We start from the raw sequence: 17,055 nt of genomic DNA on the forward strand, positions 1-17,055 counted from the left end.
GATTTCTTTATTTTTACTATTTTCTACATTGTAGAATAATAGTGAAGACATCAAAACAACAATGTGGAATCATGAAGTAACCAAAAAGTGTTAAATCAAAATATATTTTATATTTGAGATTCTTCAAAGTAGCCACCCTTTGCCTTGATGACAGCTTTGCACACTCTTGGCATTCTGGTGTTTTGCGGGTACATTTGTTTTTCAACTGGACAATGACCCAACACACCTCCAGGCTGTGTAAGCGCTATTTGACCTAGGAGAGTGATGGAGTGCTGCATCAGATGACCTGGCCTCCACAATCATCCGACCTCAACCCAATTCAGATGGTATGGGATGGATATCATAAGGTGAATGCACCAATTTGTAAGTCGCTCTGGATAAGAGCGTCTGCTAAATGACTTAAATGTAAATGTAATGAGTTGGACCGCAGAGTGAAGGAAAAGCAGCCAACAAGTGCTCAGCATATGTGGGTACTCCTTCAAGACTGTTGGAAAAGCATTCCAGGTGAATCTGGTTGAGAGAATGACAAGAGTGTGCAAAGCTGTCATCAAGGCAAAAGGAGGCTAGTTTGAAGAATCTCAAATATATTTTCTTGAACACTTTTGGTTACTACATGATTCCATATGTGTTATTTCATAGTTTTGATGTATTTACTATTATTCTACAATGTCAAATATTTTTTTAAAGAATGAAAAACCCTTAAATGAGTAGGTGTCCAAACTTTTGACTCGTACTGTAGTTCTTTGTTGTTTACAGGCTGAGACCTTTATTCCTGTCTAAAATTACCACAGTACACTACTGCCAAATTATCCCAGTGTTTCCCTAATTAGTGTTGGGTTTGTTTTCACTGTTTGGGTTTTGTTTTGCAACAATTTACCAGAACACATAAATGCCTATTTATTTACCACCACTTCACAGTGACATTGCAAAAAACAGTGTGGTAACTCACTAGTGCAGTATCCCAAATGGCACCTTATTCCTATGTACAGATGTGCACTTCTTTTGATCAGGGCCCATACGACTCTGGTCAAAAGTAGTGCACTGTATAGGGAATAGGGTGCCATTTGGGAATTAGCCTGTGTTTGTCCCTGGCCTTGGTAAATATTTATCTGATTGAGTGAAGCCACTTGTTTAGGTTGGCTGGTTATTTTAGCCTTCAGGACTTCCCCTAATAGCCATATCCAAAACTGAAACCCAGGGAAGTTCCCTCTTTATATAGCCAGGCCCAAATAGGCAGGCCAAAACTCCATTCAGGTGGTCTTTTCTAACTGCTCTAACACTAAAAGGGCATTATAATAATTTTCACAATTTCATAGTATTATTCCAAACTCAGTGTGGAAATATACTGTACAGGTATATTGGAAACACTTGAGAAATGAGGGCTACAGTGTATATTGAACGCAGGTGGTCCCACACAGATGTGGTTCCTGATTTAATTAATAAATTAACATCATCATGCTTAGGGTAATGTATAAAAATGCTGGGCAGGCCAATATTTTGGCTACCATGGCTACACCCTCATAGAATGACAATGCCAGGGCACGAGTTGTCACTGAATGGTTTGATGAGCATGAAAACGATGTAAACCATAAGCAATGGCCGTCTCAGTCACCAGATCTCGACTCAATTGAACACTTGTGAGATTCTGGAGAGTTTTCCACCACAGTCAACAAAACTACAAATGGAATTTATTGTGGGAGAATGGTGTCGCATCCCGCCAATAGAGTTCCAGACATATAAAACACAAGGAAATCACGTTTTTGGCTATACAGGGCCTTTAAGTTGTTTAAGTTTTAGTTGAACAACGAATTGAGTGATTCATTTTGAAAGATGCCTTTAAGATGCCACATTAATTGTGTATCCCCAGTTTTGCTATAGGCCTACGATCTGTTAAATTTCCCTCTAAATAAGTAAGCCTACCTAATTAATGTTTTTGTGCATTTAGTAAGTTAACACCACAGCTGCTAAGACAAAGAACAGAGTCTGAGTTGTTTACCAGGTCTGAGAGAGGAGGAAAAAATTAACTGGCTCACTCAACACCTGTATCTCCTCCTTGTTGAGTTAGAAGTTGGGCAGAAGGCAGTTGGCAGAGCCTACCACCCCAACTCCCGTTCTCCCCCCTCCGCTCCTCCCTTCCCTCTCCTTCCACCATTGCCTCTGGCACTTCAGAGGAACGCTCTTGCTCCAAAAAGAGAGAGCAATAAAAAGAGCTGAGCGAGAGAGAAAAAAGAACGAGAGAGCTGAGAGCCGGAACCCCTGGAGGGTACCAGAGCTTTTTCTAGTGAGGTGACCATACTCCACCACTGTGTTTTGGCTGGCCCAGCTCCCCTCCTTCCTCTTCCCCGTTGCTCCTATCTCCACCTTCCCTCTCTTCTGCCCTGACAGGAATTCCCCTTCTCATCGCCAAGTTACTGTGGCTACCGCTGCAGCTCCACAGCTGTTTGGCCAAAAATGATGACTTATGACTGTGTGTTGACTGATGGATGAGTATGTAAGCTATACAAAAGACTTGTTGTTTGCGTTTCAGGACAAAGGCCAGTCGTCAAGTGTTTGTTTAATGTGAGATCAGACTAGCTAGCTTCTATATAGTATCTGGATGGAGAGATACATACTTTACAGTAGTCAGTATGTAGGCTAGCGGTTAGAGCATTGGGCCAGTAACCGAAAGGTCACTAGTTCGAATACCCGAGCCGACAAGGTGAATAATCTGTCGATGTGTCTTTGAGCAAGGCACTTGAATTGCTCCAGGATCACTGTTGATAATGGCAGACCCTGCTGGCCCAGCTCCCCTCCACTCTGAGGGTCTCGGAGGGAGTGGGAATTAAAAAATATATCTCCATTTCACACACGTGTATAATACACACTTGTACTTTTGTGAAATAGGACAAATATAAGCACCCACTAATGCTATTATATATACCCCCCATGACTTGTACACTGTGTGTGTGTGTGCGCTGAATGGGTGGACTGCTCCCCAGGGGTTGCGGGAGCGTTCAGGGTTGAGTGCCGCTAACTGCCACCATCCACAGCAACGTGTTTGATGAGAGCAGAGGTGACAGGGAGCAGCTCGGCTGCTGTCACTCATGGAGCAACTGTAACAACAACGGCAACCAATTTAATATGGACAGTCATATGGTAAGGGGCCAGGGATGAGGGAATGGACATTTTAGGAATGAAATAGAGTTCATGTAGCCTTCAGTTTTTGCCTCAGAAAACTACTGTCTGTTTTAAAGTTTATCCACAGTAGACCTATCTGAAGCAAATGTTAAATGAACATGCAAGGTGTGGGTTTGTTTTAGATAGAACAGCTTGTTAGTGTAACCGGTGTGAAATGGCTAGCTAGTTAGCGGGGTGCGCGCTTATAGCGTTTCTTAGGCGTAGTATTTTTCAAGGGTAGCCTAATATTAATGTACCACACACCCGTGCTGAATTTCTCCACACAGTCTTCTGGAGTTGTGTGACTGAGGCTGTGTCCGAAATGACACCCTATTCCCTATATCCCACCCCTAGGGCTCTGGTCAAAGGTAGGGCACTATATACTGTAGGGAATAAGGTGCTCTTTGGGACTCAGACCTGCAGTGAGTGAGTGGCAGAGGCTTCTCCAAACGACCTGCTTCAGGTAATGACTGTGTTGATGTAGCATTTAGCTTTAGCCAAGTGTGCAGAAGACATGGCGACTTCGGGCTAAAGTATCTATTTAATTAATGTGATTACGGAATGCATAAAAGAAAGCCTCAGCCGTGCGACAATCTCCCAGCCCTCATCTTACCTCCGCGGGTCCGAAGAGCTTGTGTGTGGTTTGTTGTGCGTGTGTATGTGTGTGACTGCATGTGAAGTTAGATTTTACACTCAATCTAATGGAACATGCTTCCTGCCCCGCGCGGTCCCGGTCGCCTTGGCTGGCTGTCAGTCCGTGGAGTCAGTTGAGTGGAACTGCAGTCTGGATGTTCGTTCTGTCACACACACACACACACTAGCTTTGGTTCACGGCCCCTAGAAGAACCAACCAATGGGGAACTTGAGATTTTGACCCGATCAACTTTGACATGTGGCTTGTTTTGTTTCCCGTTTTGGAGTTTTATGCAGAGAAAGGAAAGAGTGTGTGTGTGTATGTGGGTGTATATATATATATATATATATATATATATTTGGGCTGGCTGTAGCATTTCAATTATAATTTCTCTCCCCTGTCTTAATCAATCAGGAAGTGATACCAATCACATGGACTGATTTCTCCATTTTCTTTTCCCTAATTTCTTTACTTAATTAGCGTTTTGTTTAATTTGTGTTGTTTTATTTGATCTATTTATCAATTTCAATTAGATCAATCTTTACCCATTCCACTGTTACAACATATTTTATGACATTTTACATTCCGTGAGTGATTTGTAAGACACATTGAATCACATACCTGTGTGATGTGTTCCTGATTGTTTGTTAAATGTAAATATCAACCAGCAATGTCATTTAGTTCTGTTTTCTAGAGCCAGTCTGAATCATTGGGTCTATTTCAGCACCATAATCACACCTTCCATGATCGGCAACTGAGAAAGAAACAAATCATAATTTAGCTCTGCTTGGCCATGTGTTTTGGTTTGGCAGTCTGTCTCTTTATTTACACAGGCCAGATTTTTGTCTAATAGCGATGGAAGTTTCAGAATTCACATTTGCCACCACCCGCGCCATTACGCAGACACACACCCACACAAACCTCCCAACCAACACATCTCAATCTGACTACTGTAGTTTTATATACAGTACCAGTCAAATGTTGACACACCTACTCATTAAAGGTTCTCTTACTTTTGACTATTTATCTACATTGTAGAATAAATAGAAGACATCAAAACTATGAAATTACACATATGGAATCATGTAGTAACCAAAAAAGTGCTAAACAAATCTAAATATATTTGAGATTCTTCAAAGTATCCACCCTTTGCCTTGATGACAGCTCTGCACACTCTTGGCAATCTCTCAACCAGCTTCACCTGGAATGCTTTTCCAACAGTCTTGAAGGAGTTCCCACATATGCTGAGCACTTGTTGGCTGCTTATTCTACAATGTAGAAAATAGTAAAAATAATGAAAAACGCTTGAATAAGTCGGTGTGTCCAAACTTTTGACTGGTACTGTTCAAGGAAGATTCCCACCAATCAATGGACGCCTGTTTGCTGCCTGCCGGTCTACTACCTGCCTGCCTACCTACCTCCCACTGTTTCCTGTGGGGCCAGCCGCACTGTAAAGAACCCACACCAAAACCTGTGTGTGTACATGTTCGAAACCAAACGTGTACGTTGTGACTGGGTGTTCGTCTCAGTTTGTGCATAACGCATGTTGTGTCCATTCACTACCTTGCCTATACATACCACAACCATCTCCCTCCCAGTCTATCCCAATGGAGCGAGACGCGCCGAGCCCCAACAGGGAACGCTGCACCATCCCATCCTCCCACGCTGCCTCCCCTCCTCCTTTCCTCGCAGAGTGCTTAGTAGTCGGAAGCTGATCCCGTAACTACAGAGAGAGAGACGGCGAGAGATTCGCTTGAATTATTTGTTTGTCATGCTGCACGGCTTTTGGGAAGCGAAACTCTCAGACGTGCAGTCAGCACTGAAGTCTGCGTGGTTTCCTTTTTCTTTCTCCTCGTTCTCTCTCTCTCCATCCCTCCCTCCATGTCTACTAGGATTGACGGAGAGCGTCGGAGCACTCAGCACAGCACTGCAGTCTAGCACAGGGTAGTCTGGGTGGTTATTTCTTTCTCATCCTCACACACTCTCTCCATACCTCCTGGTCTATTAAGGCTGATGGAGCCAGTCGCTCCAGTGAGTGTCTGCGGGAGTGGGGAAGGTCAAAGCAGTGTGCACTAGCCTGTAAGTCTGCTGGTGATGATAGACTGTTGGGTAATAGGACACTAGTCACTGGGCTTCCTCATCTCATCTACCACAGTGTGTGTGTCACCCTATGACTGTAACCAGGAGCTTACTGTACTTCCTAGAATACTGGGTGTAGGGTCTTCTTTTTTTGGTATCTTTTCTTGTCTGTGATTGTTTTCTCCAGACCCATGGGCGTCTCCAATGGTTTCTTGTAAGGGTGCGACCTAAACATGTGTCAGACAGACCGTACTGTACAGTAGCTATCTTCTTCAGGAGGTCTCCGCTGAGAGCTGCAGAAAAAGCAATATCTCATTTTCAGACGACAGGAAGAGTGCCTGAGGTAGCTCTTTGAGTTACACAACCTTCATCTCCCTCCCTTGCTGTGACAGAGAAGTGGGGGGTGGCTGTCTGTTCCTATCTCATCTGCAGCAGCATCAGTCTCACTTTCTCTCTCTCAATTCAATGGGGCTTTATTGGCATTGGAAACATTTTATATTGCCTAAGCAAGTGAAATAAACAAACAGAAGTGAGAAGACAACAGCATCAACAAAAAAATATTAGAAATTAGTTTCCACCTCATTTTGTGGACAGTGTGTACATAGCCCGTCTTTTCTCGAGGGCCAGGTCTGCCTACGACGGCCTCTCTCAATAGCAAGGCTATGCTCCCTGAGTCTGGACATAGTCAAAGATTTTCTTCATTTAGGGTCAGTTAGTGGTCAGGTTTTCTGCCACTGTGTAGTCTCTGTTTAGTGCTAGATACATAGTGCACTATTGGCCCTGGTCAAAAGTAGTGCATTATATAGGGGATGGGGTGCCATTTGGAATGCAGCCAATAATAAAGCCATCCACCATACTGTTTGCTCTGCAGCCCACCAGGCATTGTGCTCCATTGTTGAACTGAACACACATATGCCAATCACAGATGGACTTAGTTGTTTGGCATAGTGGGCATGGCTAGGCCCAGGCACCAGAAGGGCAGAGCAGGCTGTTGAGCTGAGCTAAATGTGTTACTGCCTGGCAGGGGGAGGTGGGCAGGCAGGGGATGAGGAGCTTGGTGGTTTTCTAGTAGCAGGCTGAGACGGGTAGCAGGTAGTGGGTGCTGCCTGTCACGAGCCAGGCGTCTGCTGCAGATGTGCCCTGCACCTCATGGGCACACTCCTCCAATTGTATTAATTTGGGCCTAATGCTGACAGGAGCCCTGTTTCATTGAGTTAGAGTAAGCTATGCTCCTCCTCCTGCTTGTTGTGGCTTGGTGTTTTGGGAATTCACTAACATGTGGGCGTTGTAGCCAAGTCAATTATGTTTCACATGTGGTGGTTGTGATTTGTCATTTTTGATCCATGGGGATCAGTTTAATCACATTCCACCTCACACTGAAGTGAGCAAAGAGTGGGCAGGGTGTGTGTGTGTGGGGTGGGGGGGGGGGGGGGGGCAGCCTGCAATGAGGATAGGATTCCTGGTTGTCATGGTAGCGCCAACGATGACTCGTTCTAGGCCCACGGCTCTGCAGCTTAATTGACATGCATCCTGCCCACACAAGCCCCTTCCACCACCAATCTGATCCCCAGATATAATCACGTTGCCTGGATCAAAGTTTGACATGAGGGTCTCTACCTGGAGACTTTGTCTGCATCCCAAATGGTACCAAAAAGTAGTGCACCAAGTAAGGAATAGGGTGCCATTTTGGATCCTGCCTCTTAATGGGTTGCTGACTGGGCTCATCCTCACCATATCAGAGATTTGAGAGTGAATGAGAGGTAAAACAGAGTGAGATACTGTAAAGGGAATAAAATAGGGAGAGATAGGGGTTAAAGGGAGATGGAGAGACGGAGCGGTAAAGAAATTGGAAGTAAAAAGTGGGCGGTAGGGCGAAAGAAAGAGGTAAGAGAGGGAAAGAGAGAAAAGCGAGGGAAAGAGTAGGAAGGAGAGGGAAGCCACTTAAGGATCAGAAGCCATCCGTCACACCTCTGCAGCTGATCCATCTGCCCTGTAGCAGCTCTGCCCACACACACAGGTTGTGCTTAATTCAGAATTAAATTGAGTTCTTTAATTTGAATTGAAGTGGGAAACAGGATTCAGAAATTTTAATGAATGGAAACAGAATTGAATTCAGTGAAATGTTCTGAAATTCAAAATGCATCTTCTACTCTATATTAGGTGTAGTCTATACAAATATACACTTAGTGGACAGTTTTAGGTAAACGCACAACTCCTCAACCTTGTCACTGATGGGCTATTGCAGCAGACGACCACACCGGGTTCCACTCCTAACAACTAAAAACAAGAAGAAGCAACTCCACTGGGCACACGATCACCAACGCTGGACAAAGATCGCCTGTTCCGACGAATCCCGGTTCCTGTTGCGTCATGCTGATGGCAGAGTCAGGATTTGGGGTAAACGGCATGAGTCCATGGATCTATCCTGGTGGCAGTGGTGTACTGGTGTGGGGAATGTTTCTGGCACACATAAGGTCTCTTGATACCAATAGATTTTTATTTATTTAACCTTTTATTGAACTAGGCAACCTGTTTGGGAAAGGCGTGCCGCTAGCGGGACACCTCGACAACATCCGGTGAAATTGCAGAGCGCCAAATTCAAATTAAATTATTATAAATATTTACCTTTCATAAAATCACAAGTGTAATACATCAAAATAAAGCTTAACTTCCTGTTAATCCAGCCGCTGTGTCAGATTTCAAAAAGGCTTAACGGCGAAAGCAAACCATGCGATTATCTGAGGACAGCGCCCAGCACACAAAACCATACAAACATTTTCCAGCCAAGTAGATTAGTCACGAAAGTCAGAAATAGCAATAAAATTAATCACTTAACTTTGATGATCTTCATATGGTTGCACTCACAAGACTCCATATTACACAATATATTTTCGTTTTGTTCGATAAAGTCCATCTTTATGTCCAAAAACCTCCGTTTTGTTGGCGCGTTTTGTTCAGTAATCCATTGGCTCAAAGTACCAGTAAAGTTTGTATAAACATGTCAAACGATGTTTATAATCAATCCCCAGGTTGTTTGTCTAAATAATCAATAATATTTCAACCGAACAATAGCGTCGTCAATATAAAAGAAAAACAACGATCGTTGGGGTCGCGCGCCCCAAACAGCTCTGGGACTTTCCACTGTCCACTCATTGAAAGTGGTCATTCTCCCTCATTTTTCAGAATAAAAGAAACTGAAACAATGTCTAAAGACTGTTCACAGCTAGTGGAAGCCATAGGGAACGCAATCTGGGTCATATCCCTTTGTATGGTGGATAGGCTTTCAATGGAAAAACACCCATTTAAAAATAATAGCACTTCCTGGATGGATTTTCACCTGCCATATCAGTTCTGTAATACATAGACATTATTTTAACAGTTTTGGAAACTTTTGAGTGTTTTCTATCCAAATTTACCAACTATATGCATATCCTAGCTTCTGGGACTGAGTAACAGGCAGTTTACTTTGGGCGCGCTTCTCATCCGGAGGTGACAATACTGCCCCCTTTCCCAATCAGTTTTTAAGAACAAATTCTTATTCACAATGACGGCCTATGAACAGTGGGGTTACCTGCCTTGTTCAGGGGCAGAATGACAGATTTTTACCTTGTCAGCTCGGGGATTCGATCTAGCAACCTTTCGGTTACTGGCCCAACACTCTAACCACTAGGCTACCTGCCACCCCAATGCCATGCCCCAAAGAATTTAGGCTGTTCTGGAGGCAAAGGGGGTCCGACCCTGTACTAGATGGGTGTACCTAATAAACTGGTCATTGTGTACATAAAACATGTCGTTATATACATGCAATTGTCAGGACCAACTCTTAAAATGAATGATCAAGGAAAACAAAATCACAAAAATGTTGTTCAATATGTGGAAAATAATCCCTGAATGCATTAGTTTAACCCTCAAGTTGAGCATGAAGCTTTAAAAATAACAAACAAATGAAATGGTTGATGGAAACATAATTAGCTATTCTAGCACTAAGGTTAAGAGTATATGAACATTGTTTCCAGATAAAAGTAACTGTATCTGACCTTGCAGATTCAATGAAACATTCATGTTATATGACAGAGTTGAATTTATTTGAATTGCACTGAATGAAATGCTATTTCCTGTCACTCAAACTGAAATTCTAATTCTACATCCTGTGGGGTGTGGACAATTCAATTTTGAATTTCAACTCATGAGTTGAATGGGAATCAATTCTGAATTTATCACAACCATGACATATTATACTGGGTGTTATGTTCCAGTTTTGCTGCTTGAATACATGGTGAAAGCAGCTGCCTAAGTTGTAATAATTAACTAACTAACTAAAATAAAGGAATTCATCTATGAAAGTGTAACCAAAGGGTGTTATAACCTACTTGTACTACTACAGACTCTGCCTAGGTTGGTGCAGTGCCTTGTGTCAAATGGAAAACAGCTGCATTGAACTGATTTATAGTCTCTGCTTTCTTGTATGAAATCATCTTATGAACTTCAGATTTTTCTGTTTTCCTTAAGCCTGCACTCGACAGCAGTCCACTCACTGGCAACCATAACATAGCTTCATGAGTTCAATACCCTAAAACAATGTTGACCCTCCCTCCGTTTAAATTCCAGTCAGGTATGTATCCCAAATGGCACTCTATTCCCTATATAGTGCACTAGTTTTAGAGGACTCTGTTCAAAAGCAGTGCACTATATAGGGAATAGGGTGTCATTTGGGACACAACCCGTTTTATAGATGATTGTGCTCTGTTCATCGTCACCGGCAACATAAATGCAGTGTTTATTTTTTACGTTATATTTTATTAATCATGTAAAAATTGCATGATTAACATCTCTCCATTTTCTCCCTCTCGCGAAACACGTAGCTGTCTGGCTGTCATCCCAACCATGTCAAACATCACATCATAAAAGGCTCTTCTGAAAGCTTGCCTTTAATAACAGGGGTACTGTAATAACACACACAGTAATAACAACAGTAGCTACGAATCTTAATGAGGGGAATAGGAACAACAATATAATAATTCCCCACGGTCTTAATAACTCCTAGCATTCTGATTAAGTGTGTACCCTTCATCCCAAATCACACCCTATTTCCTTTATAGTGCACTACTTTTGGGGTCCCTGACATTTGGACCCTTGTCATGGGCCTTGTTCAAAAGTAGTGCACTATAAAGGAAATGGGGTGCCATTTGGTATGCAGCCAGTGCCTCCCTTTCTCTCTCCTTCACTGCTTCATACTGTAACTGTGTTGTTCACCACGGTTCAGAGGTGGCGGCGTTCACCACGGTTCAGAGGTGGCGGCGTTCACCACGGTTCAGAGGTGGCGGCGTTCACCACGGTTCAGAGGTGGCGGCGTTCACCACGGTTCAGAGGTGGCGGCGTTCACCACGGTTCAGAGGTGGCGGCGTTCACCACGGTTCAGAGGTGGCGGCGTTCACCACGGTTCAGAGGTGGCGGCGTTCACCCCGGTTCAGAGGCGGCGGCGTTCACCCCGGTTCAGAGGCGGCTGCGTTCACCACGGTTCAGAGGCGGCTGCGTTCACCACGGTTCAGAGGCGGCTGCGTTCACCACGGTTCAGAGGCGGCTGCGTTCACCACGGTTCAGAGGCGGCTGCGTTCACCACGGTTCAGAGGCGGCGGCGTTCACCACGGTTCAGAGGCGGCGGCGTTCACCACGGTTCAGAGGCGGCGGCGTTCACCACGGTTCAGAGGCGGCGGCGTTCACCACGGTTCAGAGGCGGCGTTGTTCACCACGGTTCAGAGGTGGCGTTGTTCACCACGGTTCAGAGGTGGCGTTGTTCACCACGGTTCAGAGGCGGCGGCGTTCACCACGGTTCAGAGGTGGCGGCGTTCACCACGGTTCAGAGGTGGCGTGCACCATGGTTCAGAGGTGGTGTGCACTCAGTACTGGGCATAGTGGCTTTTACTTAATAGGTGTCTGTCAATCATTTGGTGTGTGTAATCTGATCTATGGTGAATGCTGTCCCTGGTCTCATACCCCATATTACCCCTCAGATTGTTCTGTTGTAGTAGTAATCAGTGAAGATTAGATTGCCAGTGTGGTCTAACGCAATACATGTACAAACAATAAAGCATAATAGTAAAAGTCTATCCTCAAATCCCCTGACCAATGAAAATTAGTATTATTATTTTAAATTAGGTTGCAATAATATCATTTGTGGTATGCTTTAGGGAGCTTTGGGGGGGTAGTTATCGTGAATGCCTCGTAGGCAATGTGGTTCTATGAACTGAAGCTGAGGGAAGTGTGTGTGTGTGTGTGTGTGTGTGTGTGTGTGTGTGTGTGTGTGTGTGTGTGTGTGTGTGTGTGTGTGTGTGTGTGTGTGTGTGTGTGTGTGTGTGTGTGTGTGTGTGTTGGAGGGACTCTGTTACTCTGTGGTTACTGATCCTGTCACTGGAGGCATACCAACCAGGCCTCAGTGCCAAGAACATGCTATCAGTCTGTATCCCCTGTCAGAGGGTTATCTCAGTTCACGCACTCATTCATACACACATGCCACAACATGCTCCCAAATAAGTAAATACACACACGTGCGCAAACTGTGGCTGTTTACGATTGTTAGGGGTGGTGGGGGGGTCACAATTTCGTCAGACGATGATTGTCAAGCAAATAACTGTTGGTCTCACGGTAATTGACAGTTAATTAACAAACACATAATATCCTGGCTACCACACAGCCTACAAGCCACTGAAGCAGACCTTTGGAACATCTACATTTTCAAAAGTCTAATAAATCCATGTAATATAGCCTACACCTTCACAATAAATCCATTAGTCTATTTCAAATGGCTGTGGGCTACACTAGTTCATTTAGCAGACAAAATTTGCTTAGAATTCCATGGTATTATTTTATAGTATGAAGAATACAAATGAACAAAGCTGAATAAAATAGAAATGATATTTTCTCCAAGCGATTTGAGGGAGTGAGCACATGCGGCTATTCTGTGTTGTGCGGTTAACAAAGAAATAGGTATTCCTATATGCTTAATTTAGAGTTATTAATGTAACTTTAGTTCTACAAACGTTGGGCTGTATGTTTTGTAAGGCTGCATGATGCGACTAATGATGATTTGAAAAAAGTCGCTTGAAAGGCTTGAGCTCTGCTTTGTTTTTTTTGCGTAGACTTCAATTTGACAAGCACTTGATAATGCCTCCAATTTTCCTGCAGCATCCCCTTTGTTTGGCCGTAATGCATCCTAAAAAAATCCATGACTTTTGCAGGCTACAAGTGAAGACAGACACATCCGGGACGCAACTGCTCGCGTCCTAATTCAATTCTGAGGTGCATATTGAAGATATTGTAAGAACTACATTTACTTTTCGGCAGCCAACAAGATGAGTAGGCCTAACGAACAGCAAAAGCACAAGCCTATGTTAATCTAATATCCCCCATTGTACAAAGTCGACCTATTCTGTGCGAGAAATAAATATTCCTAACATGGTCTGGGACAGTTGTGGGATGCGATAGATTACAAATTAATACAACCAGTAGAATTTAAAAAAAACTTTACCTACTGTGGCTTACGCAACAGATCAGAATGTTTAGCTTAAAATGTTGATAGCCTAATAGTTTATTTCTTCACATCATAAGTGCAGCAATGCTCACATGGTAGTAAGCTTAAGGTCAAGGGTGTGAATAAATTTGGGACAAAGACACACACTATAAAAGGTCTAATCGAGATGGAAATATTACACAGCCATGTGAGTTGTGTTGTGATGTAGCCTAGGTTGTGCTTGATCTTATCGATACATTGATCCTCATGGAATCCCTTCAGTTTCTTAAAGGTAATTAGAATTACATTATCACTCTGCGTTAATTTGTTTAGCTCATTTTCCACTAACATGTATCATGCATATGCTGTGGAATTGAGGCATTTTAAGAGCTCTCAACACTGTCCCAATTCGTACCTTATTCCCTATAGTGCACTAATTTGGAAAAGGGCCCACTACTTGTCAAAAGTAGTGCACTAAATTGGGAATAGGGTGCCATTTGGGACATTACCTATGTGTGTACTAGCCCTAAGAGCTGTTCTCATAATGATGGTTTTTGTAATACTCTGGTGTTATCCCTTTGCCATGTAAGAAGGTCTGGTTCTTATTATAATAAAAAACCTCTCCATACCACAACACCAGTGTAGGAAGCATCCCCAGGATCATTAGTTATTTTCTACATTGCCTATAGTGTGGATAATAATCAGCCTCTTACTTCTGGTTTGTTTCTCTGTGCTGAAAACCAACAGGTATCCTTCCTTTCTTGTGTTGCAGATAAAATCGAAGAAGCACAGAATGAACTGAAAGATACCAAAGCCGGCGCACAGAAAGGTATAATTTCTAAATCGATGAGTAACGATCAAAGGGAATTAATGGAATGCTTTCACTTTCAACATATGCTAGTTAGCTAAGTGTATGCTGTGAGGGGAATTTATTTTCCTGTCCATACTTACAGTAACGCAGTGATTTGTAAAGAACGTACTGTGCCATTTTACGTACTGCTGGTGTTCTGTGGCAAATGCTGGGAGTGTCTTTTTGAGCTCATCATAGGAAAAAGTATTGGTCATTTGTGCGCTGTGTCAGTGGAGTCCAGTCATTACATTATGGAGATTACATTTTTAACACAGGAAAAACTGCCTGGATATTTTCTGACAGTCAGTTTATTGAAAAAGCCTTGTGGCTTCACAATACATTTTGTCCTCTGATGTTAATGATAAATTGATGTAGCCTGTGTCAACCCTATGATAATACTGATGTAAACAGCACATCATTCAATGTACCCTAAAATCAGTCAACTCAAAATGTTCTTGTTTTTTGTACGATACATGCAAGGAACATTTTAATTGGTCAATCACAGAAGCTCATGAGGTGGAATACGGCGCAGGCTTTGTTTTTGAAAGGGGTGATGCTAACTGTACAAAAAAACTGCTGTACAGAGGGGTATCCTACGACGCAAGCTAGATCTACTCAGTGTTTTCTAAAGCTAACCAGCTTCAGTTAGCTTGACATTCCAGCTCAGTGCATTCAGAAATTATTCAGACCCCTTGACTTTTTCCACATTTTGTTAAGTTACAGCCTTATTCTAAAATGGATTAAATTGTTCTCCCCCCAAGCTACACACAATACCCCATAATAACAGAGCAAAACCAGGTTTTTAGAAATGTATGACGAATAAACAGAAATACCTTAATTACATAAGCATTCAGACCCTTTGCTATGAGACTCGAAATTGAGCTCAGGTGCTTCCTGTTTCCATTGATCATCCTTGAGATGTTTCTGCAACTTGATTGGAGTCCACCTGTAGTACATGTTAATTATTGGACATGATTTGGAAAGGCACACACACCTGTCTACTATATAAGGTCCCATAGTTGACAGTGCATGTCAGATCCAAAACCAAGCCATGAGGCCAAAATAATTGTCCGTAGAGCTCTGAGACAGGATTGTGTCGGCACAGATGTGGGGATTGAAGGTCCCCAAGAACACAGTGGCCTCCATCATTCTTAAATGGAAGAAGTTTGGAGCCACCAAGATGCTTCCTACAGCTGGCCAAACTGTGCAATCGGAGGAGAAGGGCCTTGGCCAGGGAGGTGACCAAGAACCCGATGGTCACTCTGACAGAGCTCCAGAGTTCCTCTGTGAAAATGGTAGTACCTTCCAGAAGGACAACCATCTCTGCAGCACTCCACCAATCAGGCCAGACGGAAGCCACTCCTCAGTAAAAGGCACATGACAGCCCGCTTGGCACCTAAAAGACTCTCAGACCATTAGAAACTAGATTCTCTGGTCTGATGAAACCAAAGTTGAACACTTTGGCCTGAATGCCTGAATGCCAAGCGTCACGTCTAGAAAGAATATCACTCAGATAATACACTCAGATAATACATTGAATGGCACAAATGGTTACATCTGTATAGATGATTTGTAGTATGTACCAGGTGAGGTGGAGGTCATCACCACTAAATAAGTTCATAGGGACATTTGGGGAATTTTAGGTGTGCAATTTTTATCCCATCAATGTGTGCCACGGTTAAAAAAGTTTGGGAACCACTGATATAGAGAATAGGGTGCTATTTGGGACGCAGACAAATATTTACTCATGCCTTGAATGCTGTTAAGGCTATGTTGCTTAGCTAGGAAGATTAGTGTTAGTATGCCAAAGAGATTACTACATCAGGAAGGTTCCGGTATTTCCTCTATCCCTTTAGATCCCCCCTGCTCTCTGAGCAGGCCCTACATAGTATCCATCCTAAATGGCACCCTTTTCCCTTTATAGTGCAGTACTTTCAACCAGGGCCCAAAAGTAGTGCGCTAAATAGGGAATAGGGTGCCCTTTGAGACATAGACTCAGTCTCCTTTTGAATGAGGTTGGGTGGGGTTATGTGTTGAAGCGAGAGGATTCGGAACTAACAATGTATAGATCGTCTATATCCCCTCTCCAAATACACCACCGGTGATGTCACCAGGCCTGTCAATCATAGGTTAATCCCCATGGAAAGGCACTATCAATAGGTGCTACTAGGACACCATTTCAATGGCTTCTCATTTTCCTTGTCTTTCAGTCATTTTCCTCCCTTGCTTTCTAACTCATGGCCATTCCCTGCAATGTACTATGTCATCCAGAATAGTAATCTGTGCTAAAACATGGCTGGTGAAAAAAATGCATTTCATTGCAAGTGCAAATAATTGATTTATACTTATTAATTTATAAGACCACCAAGCGTTACTTAGTGTCTTTTTAGAAAGTATTCACACCCCTTGACTTATTCCACATGTTGTGTCACAGCCTGAATTTAACATGTATTAACTTGAGATTTTGTGTCACTGGCCTACACACAATACCCCACAATGTCAAAGTAGGAAGTAGTTTTTTCCCCAAAATGTTTACAACGTAATAAAAATGAAAAGCTGAAATGTCTTTTGTTATGGCAAGGCTAAATAAATTCAGGAGTAAACATTTGCATAAAAAGTCACATAATAAGTTGCATGGACTGTGTGCAAAAAAAGTGTTTTAACATGATTTTTGAATGACTACCTCATCTCTGTACCCCACACATACAATTATCGGTAAGGTCCCTCAGTCGAGCAGTGAATTTCAAACAGATTTAACCACGACCAGGGAGATTTTCCAATGCCTCGCAAAGAAGGGCATCTAGGAAAGGGAAAGGGGGATCTAGAAAG

The 17,055-nt window shown here is 43.0% G+C and overlaps 1 protein-coding gene across 4 annotated transcripts in view; it reads left to right on the forward strand.

The window, feature by feature from the left end:
• The window catches only part of LOC139559405 (zinc finger protein 40-like), a 73,906-nt gene that overhangs the window by 33,160 nt on the left and 23,691 nt on the right, over window positions 1–17,055 (forward strand). For 3 of the 4 annotated variants that reach the window (XM_071375408.1, XM_071375409.1, XM_071375407.1), the window contains one exon: window positions 14,149–14,205. The exons of the other annotated variant lie outside the window; for it this stretch is intronic. In XM_071375408.1, coding sequence (XP_071231509.1) covers window positions 14,149–14,205 — 57 coding nt within the window. The remainder of the gene's footprint in view (window positions 1–14,148; window positions 14,206–17,055) is intronic. 4 annotated transcript variants of the gene reach the window in all.

This window comes from Salvelinus alpinus, chromosome 29 (genome assembly GCF_045679555.1).
Source record: "Salvelinus alpinus chromosome 29, SLU_Salpinus.1, whole genome shotgun sequence".
In the NCBI taxonomy this organism is placed as follows: domain Eukaryota; kingdom Metazoa; phylum Chordata; class Actinopteri; order Salmoniformes; family Salmonidae; genus Salvelinus; species Salvelinus alpinus.